The sequence below is a fragment of the Wasmannia auropunctata genome, unplaced genomic scaffold (genome assembly GCF_000956235.1).
Source record: "Wasmannia auropunctata unplaced genomic scaffold, wasmannia.A_1.0 LD336050.1, whole genome shotgun sequence".
Classification (NCBI taxonomy): Eukaryota; Metazoa; Arthropoda; class Insecta; order Hymenoptera; family Formicidae; genus Wasmannia; species Wasmannia auropunctata.
The window spans coordinates 1,350,575-1,358,415 of record NW_012026840.1 but is presented as its reverse complement, the minus strand read 5'-3'; the positions used below and the strand labels follow the sequence as shown (position 1 = coordinate 1,358,415).

Sequence of the window (7,841 nt, the reverse complement as noted above, 5' to 3'; positions counted from 1 at the left end):
TGTGCTCTTCCGATCTGTAAACTCTCTTTTTAATAGAGATTTAAAATGCTTCACTAAGAGCATTATAATTTTTATTTTGTCTACTTTTTGTTGGAATTTTAAATTTGTTTAAAACTATTTGTTTTTAACTTGTAAGTTTCTTGTGCCATTTGTGAACAAATTAATAAAATTAAAATTGACTTCATATTTTTGTAATTCTTCTTTCAAGTTTGTAAATCTTTGTATAACAGCAAGTCGGAGATTCCAAATAGGATTTAGTTTTTCAAAAAGAATCTATATTTACATGTTTTCTTGTATTGTAAACAAAGGAAAAGAATTGTGCGTATATATAAAAGAAAAAGATAAAGGAATACTAACAACTTAACAAATAAGTGCAAGCAATGTCAACAACAGTAATAGTAATTTACATTGCTATGTTAAATTGCTTTCTCAACAAAATATTAACGGTTTCTAAATAGTTTTCAAATTAAACGAATATATAAAAAATTTTTTAAATATTGTTGAAAGTCAGGAAAAATTATGAAATTTTGTCTGGAAGTCAGGGAAAAGTCATGGAATTTTAGAATGAAGAATTTGTGGCAACCCTGACGATGTTTAATGCTCCAAGTAAAAATAACTTTGAATTATAAAATAGACAACAGACGTTTCGGCCCAAATAAGATCATTCTCAATGTTAGGACAAAAAAATTACTTATATAATATACAAACAAAATTCGGCCATCTTAACGGTTTGATAACAAAAATAATCTTGTTGTTTGTAAGACAAATTTTGTTTGTAGATTATTTGTATATTGTAGATTATGTATAAGTAATTTTATAGATTATGTATAAGATTATGTATAAGTAATTTTTTGTCTTAACATTGAGAATGATCTTATTTCGGGTCGAAACGTCTGTTGTCTATATTGCAATTCAAAGTTATTTTGAAGCATTGAACATCCTACTTTGGCTCACAGCTCTTTACTTCTTATTAATGTATTATTTACCGAGTATCGGATATTTTCAATTTTATTTTAATTAATCTATTTTAATTTTACGTACTTTACAGGTTGGGCATAATATCTACATCTTGTGTCATCAATTGGCGCAACACAACAAAGAATTGGCAGTGATGTTGAAGCCGTCAGAACAGAATAATGCAGATCCAAAAATTAACAAAGCACTGGAATATTATGCGTCTCATACGGCTCAAATTGAGGTGCTGCGGTTTTCATTCACTATAAATGGAAATAGAATTTGTTTCGAGAGGTAACATGCTTTACCCAATATTTTCACATTTCAGATTGTAAGACACGACAGAACGCTCGAACAAATTGTCTTCCCGATACCGGAAATCTGCGAGCTTATAACCGAGGATACCAAAATACGAGTGCTGAACACTACGGAACGGGACGATCAAGGCTCGAAAGTTTCCGATTTCTTCGAGAGAACGGAAGACATGTTTAACGAAATGAAGTGGCAAAAGAAGCTTAGAGGTACGTCCGGTTATTAATAAATTGAAATGTCAAATGAATTTTCATATTGTCAATTTTTATTTTTAACAGGACAACCAATGTTGTTCTGGATGAGCAGTTACATGTCACTGTGGAGCAACATTCTGTTCAACTGCGCCGTTCTTATAAACCTTATCGTAGCATTTTTCTATCCGTTTGTGGATTCTGTGCCTAGTAAGTTTTCTTTTTTTTTTTTTTTTTTTTGTTGATTAACGAGGCTCTTGGATAGTCTTGAGATATAACGAATGCGATATCTTTGTCTCACGTTTAGAACTCAGTTATCATCTGTCAGCTTTAATTTGGACGGTCATGCTCGCGTCTGCTGCCATCGTTCTCACTTTGCCGAGGGAGTCCGGTATACGTACGTTTGTCGCGTCAACGATATTGCGATTGATCTTCTCCGTAGGTCCAGAACCGACATTGTGGCTGCTCGGTTTTGTTACGGTAATGACACACGTACAGAATTCAAACGCGTGATGTAATTACATGTGTAATGTGTATACGTCATTTGTATGCTCGTTTCCAAATGCATCGTAACTATGTTGCAGATTACATTAAAAGCTGTACATCTTATAAGTATTATAGGCAATCAGGGTACCCTGACCAGAAGCGTAGAGCAAATAATAACGAATATCGAACTTTTGTATCACATGTCATATTTGGCGTTTTGCGTTCTGGGAATCTTTATGCATCCATTTTTCTATTCAGTTCTAGTAAGTAACAGAGTAAACCGCATGATCCCGCACTCTTTCTACAAACACGCGCAGAATTATAATATCGTCCGTTTTCTTTCAGCTCTTCGACGTAGTTTATCGCGAGGAGACTTTGCTCAATGTAATAAAATCCGTAACTCGAAATGGAAGATCTATCATACTCACGGCTGTGCTGGCCTTGATTTTGGTTTACATGTTTTCCATTATCGGTTTTATGTTTTTCAAAGACGACTTCCTCGTTCCCGTGGACGAGGAGATTATATGTAAGTTCAATCCTCTCGGCTGGTTTTATACGGCTGCTCAACTCTGTGAACAATGACTCTAAAACTTATTTCATTTCTGTAGCTTCCATTGAGCAGACAATCGCGGATACTTGTAGCGCTGGCAACAAGGAGGATTGTGAAGCTACGGAGACTGTGTCACGTTATGCTAGCGAAGGTAGATATTGTATTAATATAATTTTTTTCCGAAAATTATTAATCTAATAATTTTCGCTCGTTGTAAATACAATAATTAATAAGATTGAACGAGATAAAAAACGAGCAATATAATTGATTGCCTTATTAATTAATTTTCTAGTATAAAACATGAAACTGGTTTTGATTCTTACTACGACTTTCTTAATCGCTTTAACAATTAAACATTGAAAATACGCATTATGTAGTCAGTATAGACACCGACTTGTGAACACTATCATATTTCCATACTTAAGACTCTTAATGTAAGTTTTTATCACTTTTGATTGTTATTTAGATGATTGCGATACAAAACAATTCATAATACGAAATAAATCACATTAAATTCAATTATTAGATGTCACTTGGCGGAAATTATAAACACAACTTTACACATATGACTCCGTTTCTGGTGAAATTCATTTATTGTTTTGACTATGTTTCTTTCGATTATTTATGCGATTCTGTATAATTCATTTTATTTTAATTACTGACTACATAACGTGTATTTTCAATGTTTAATTATTAATGCGATTGAAAAAGTCCTAGTAAGGATCGAAACTAGTTTCGTGGCGTTTTACTACTAAAAAATTAATTAATAAAGTAATTTTTACAAATATTTTACTAATTATATTGCCCGTTTTTGACCGTTCAATCTTATTAATCATTGTATAATTTTTTTATTTGAATGTTTAAGTATATTGAAGTAAATTAATATAATTAATTTCAGCAAATGCACGAGAGAATAAGCCCGAAATAATTAACATCGGCGGAGAGTTGAAGGAGCGAGCGTGCGATTCACTCGTCATGTGTATCGTTACCACGTTAAATCAAGGATTGAGAAATGGTGGTGGGATAGGAGACATTCTGCGTGCCCCCGCCAGCATTGTAAGTACGAAGATATCAAAAGTCATGGTAAACCTCATAAAAAAAAAAAATCTTTGTTATAATTCCAGGAACCTTTGTTTGTTGCAAGAGTCGTATACGACTTACTATTCTTCTTCATCGTGATAATTATTGTTCTGAATCTCATCTTCGGTGTGATTATCGACACGTTTGCGGATCTCAGATCGGAGAAACAGCAGAAGGAATTGATCTTGAAAAACACTTGTTTTATTTGCGGTAATTGTTTATTGAAATCGATATCATCGATTTTTTTATAACTTTTACAAATTATATGGATATGCCTTTACGATTTTCTCTTACGTTGAATTGTTTCGTTTCATTGCAGGCTTGAACAGATCGGCTTTCGATAACAAAACAGTTTCCTTCGAGGAGCACACGAAACACGAGCACAACATGTGGCATTACCTCTATTTCATCGTCCTGGTGAAGGTGAAGGACCCGACGGAGTTCACGGGTCCGGAGTCGTATGTTTACGCCATGGTCAAGGTAATAGTTCATAGAGCTTGAAATGACTTTGGGCGATGCTTATATCTTTAAGCTCTATGTACTTTCACAGGATCATAATCTGGAGTGGTTCCCGAGATTGCGGGCCAAGTCATTGGCGGCGGACGAAGGTGAGGGGGAACAGGTGGAATTGAGGAGTCTGCAGTCGCAATTAGAATCCACGCAGATGCTGGTTAAGTGTCTGTCCCAGCAACTTACGGAGCTTCGTGATCAGGTAATAATCACCGATCCTTCAAATTATATCGATTAGAGAGGCATTAGAGCGAGAAGAAATTGAACGGTCAAGTGATATTGAAGTACATATATAAGTATCATATAATTTTCTTTCTCCTTCGTAACAGATGACGGAGCAACGAAAGCAGAAGCAGCGGCTAGGCCTTCTGAATTCTGCTTCCGCAATATTGCATAATATACCCTCGTAAATTTAAGACATGCATATATATTTTATATAGTCTTCCTCTTATTCTGGACGAATCTCAGTTTGATACTCCAAGACAGTACCATACGTAAAAAGATATTCGTGTGTTTTTAACTGGCATTTAAAGGCACGAGAATGTTTTACCGAGTGGGTGAACCCGAGGCATTTTTACGGTTTTGTTCCTAATTTTAATGAAAGTAAAATACGACGCTTAGGGCATTAAGATTATCCATTCTCCTTTTCACTGTAAAGGCTCTCGGCCCAAGTTTATCGGCCAGTCACCAAGGAACTCGAATACTGTAAATTGCATTGTCTATCAATTGTGTGAATATTGTTATGCATATATAGAGAAATTTTAACCGTATCCACATTGATATACTAGAATCATGATAAATTACTTAAAAAACTTCCAATTATTAAAATGTCGTAGGGTAATAATTCTAATGTCTTTTAGAATAATCTCGTTTTTATGTGATCACTATATTACGTTTTGTTATTATAATATTTATACGTATCCAAATGGATATATTAAATATAGATTATAATATCGGCGTATTATAAATTTTATATTCTCTTTTGCGTTATTCAAGCGCATGGTTGTGTTATACGAATTTTCTTTTGGTAGATAATAAAGATTTTTTTTTAGTCTAGAAATATGATTAAAAATATTTTTTTAAAATTGTACAGGTTTTCTGTATTATATATTTAATTATTATATATGTTTAGATCATGTCTGTTTAGTTCAGAACAATTCCTGTTTTGTCGATATCACATTCTTTAATGGTTAATTACAAATGATTATTTTTTTAACTTTGTGTATAAATGCGATGAAACACACAGAACATTATTTAACATATGTATGCTTTAATATATATCTAATTTCGTAATGATAAAACGCTCAAATTTTAATTTCATAAAAATCGTTGAAGTTGTATCCTGCAATATTTAGATCGACATACATTGTTAATGACGATTTATATAAGTACGGTTAGATGATATATGCATAATTGCGAAAGATTGAAATTTGCATTTGGGATATCAGATTGTTGATTCAATTGTTCACACACAAAGGCGATCATAATCACGAGCGAGATATCACCAATATAATTAACGAAAACATGGTAATTAATAGGGATCAATGGACTCTATCTAATATGAATAGGAAAGATCTTTTTGAATTTTCAGATTCTGATGAACGAGTTTTAGAATGTTGTTGTCCGACTATTGATTGTTAATATATAAACTGATAGTTGACATATTATAAATTTTAAATCAAGTTGTGTTATTGTATTATGATATATAGATGCATTAATTGAACATTGCATGCCACAGCGTTGTTATTACGGAGTTAAAATTTAACTCCTTTTCAAAGTAATATTCAAGATTTGTGTCTATATATAACGAATATATAATAATATATATATATATATATTTTATTTGTTTCCATTGTAATATCGAATTTAACGCAATTGTATATATTTTATTAGATATTATATAATCGTCTAGAAAAGTGAAACCGGTGTTACTTAGAGCAAATTACTTTTTATCCCCATATGTCATTAATTATCAATTGTATGTATATCGATCTCTCCTCATTATTCCTATTTCTTTTTATGTCAAAACGTACCAGATTGTACGGTTACGATCTTTAAATTTAAATATGTAGCAATTTAGTTAATTCGAAGCTGGCGCTGTGTGTGTTTGTGAGTATGTGTGTGTGTGTGTGTGTTGATCACGCATTTACGTCCAATTGTTTTTTTTTTTTTTCCGTGCAGCGCCGCGAGAATGAGACGCCGTGAGAGTAAACGCACAGCCCACTCAGAGTAAGCAAAAACGATCATAGTATTGATCGTTTGCCCTCTCGCTCTTATCTTATATATATAATATCTGTAAGATATGTTATATCTTAAGATATGTTACTTTAAATGTCTTGTCTCATACAGTCGTTTTTACTGTGTAATATACATTATGTATGTAGATTACGTTCATACTTACATGTGAATAAATTATGTTCTTTTTAACGAAGCTATATTTATTATGTGACATTTTTATATTCGTAATATATCATAATTTTTCACAACAAATTCACTTTGAAATTAATATATTAATAGTGCAAAAGATATTCGCAATAATCGTATAACAAAAACAGAATGTTGCGTGAGAGCACGCACGCATACATGGTATATAAAATTTTATGCAATAATATACAAGTTTTATGTACATTAATAATATGTATTTCGAGTACGTTGCAGGTTTTAATAATAAAAAAAAGGGATTTTAATTATTTTAATTTAGTTTAATTTGACGGTGTTGTATGCATCTTGTTCCTCTTCGGTACTCAGGTCCGTGTGAAATTAAAAACGAGCAAATATTGATATAATTAATTTAAAGAAAGTTTTGTCTGAAAATTAAGTTAAAGAAAGGTCTGTCTGTAAAAAAACGTGAGACTTTAATAATACGTGTGTGTTAATTTAATTACCTGTGTATTCTGATTCTTTTAGTTTCCTTTTTAGAAATTGACAAAATTGCGATTACCCACTTGAACATTTCATCAACGTAATAGTGCATTTGATATTACTGATGCATAAATGAATGCATAATAAAACCAGAAATATCAGTATAAAATGTAGAAGGCTACACATTAATAAAAAGATGTATATATATATTTTTACTGTGAATCAAATATCCAAAAAATTTTCATATCACTAGTTTAAATTATAATTATACTTTTTCATTAATGTGCCACTTAAAATAATTGCAATTTTTCGTGTTTTGCTATTCAATATATTATCTATTTTTTTTTTCATTTTCTGTAATTCTTTTTAAGTGGGGCGTACAATCTAGAAAATTTTCTTACAATTACGAGTGCTGGCCTGAAGCTAAAGCAGAAGGACGATTAGTGTTTCATTTTACTTTATTTAGACTTTATATGAAACAATTGACTATTTATTGTGACTTATATATATATTTATATATACGCGGCTAGTACATGTACATATAACACGTATTTTTGTTTCGTAGGTCGCACGTTTGTGTAAAATTGGTATGCCTTTCAGACGAAAAGCCAGCTATTGTATAAATGGCGCAGTGTTGAACACAATTTCTACAAATGTGTGAGAATATTGCATGAACACAAAGACATGTGGCATTTGTCGTATTTCGGTCTCTGGGAGAAATTAATTTCTCTCTCTCGAATCTACGCTTTTTATACAAATTATTTAATGTATTGCTGTGCCTCGATTTCGGTCTCCTCGAATGTCAGTCGATTCTGCGATAATTAAGTAGGTATACGGACTTTCATATCTGTTTTGACGAGGTTTTCTTCGACGTAGGTTCGCTTATCTTATGAATT

At 32.0% G+C, this 7,841-nt stretch overlaps 1 protein-coding gene across 10 annotated transcripts in view; it reads left to right on the top strand.

Moving 5' to 3' along the window:
• Positions 1–6,508, top strand: part of LOC105451563 (inositol 1,4,5-trisphosphate receptor) — a 56,592-nt gene extending 50,084 nt beyond the window's left edge. For all 10 annotated transcript variants that reach the window (XM_011692096.1, XM_011692093.1, XM_011692089.1 and 7 more), the window contains 12 exons: positions 1,049–1,198; positions 1,283–1,475; positions 1,545–1,667; positions 1,765–1,937; positions 2,042–2,206; positions 2,289–2,469; positions 2,552–2,644; positions 3,392–3,549; positions 3,618–3,783; positions 3,893–4,053; positions 4,124–4,285; positions 4,413–6,508. In XM_011692096.1, the coding sequence (XP_011690398.1) occupies positions 1,049–1,198; positions 1,283–1,475; positions 1,545–1,667; positions 1,765–1,937; positions 2,042–2,206; positions 2,289–2,469; positions 2,552–2,644; positions 3,392–3,549; positions 3,618–3,783; positions 3,893–4,053; positions 4,124–4,285; positions 4,413–4,493 (1,806 nt within the window). In that variant the 3' untranslated portion in view covers positions 4,494–6,508. The remainder of the gene's footprint in view (positions 1–1,048; positions 1,199–1,282; positions 1,476–1,544; positions 1,668–1,764; positions 1,938–2,041; positions 2,207–2,288; positions 2,470–2,551; positions 2,645–3,391; positions 3,550–3,617; positions 3,784–3,892; positions 4,054–4,123; positions 4,286–4,412) is intronic.
• Positions 6,509–7,841: the final 1,333 nt, after the last annotated feature.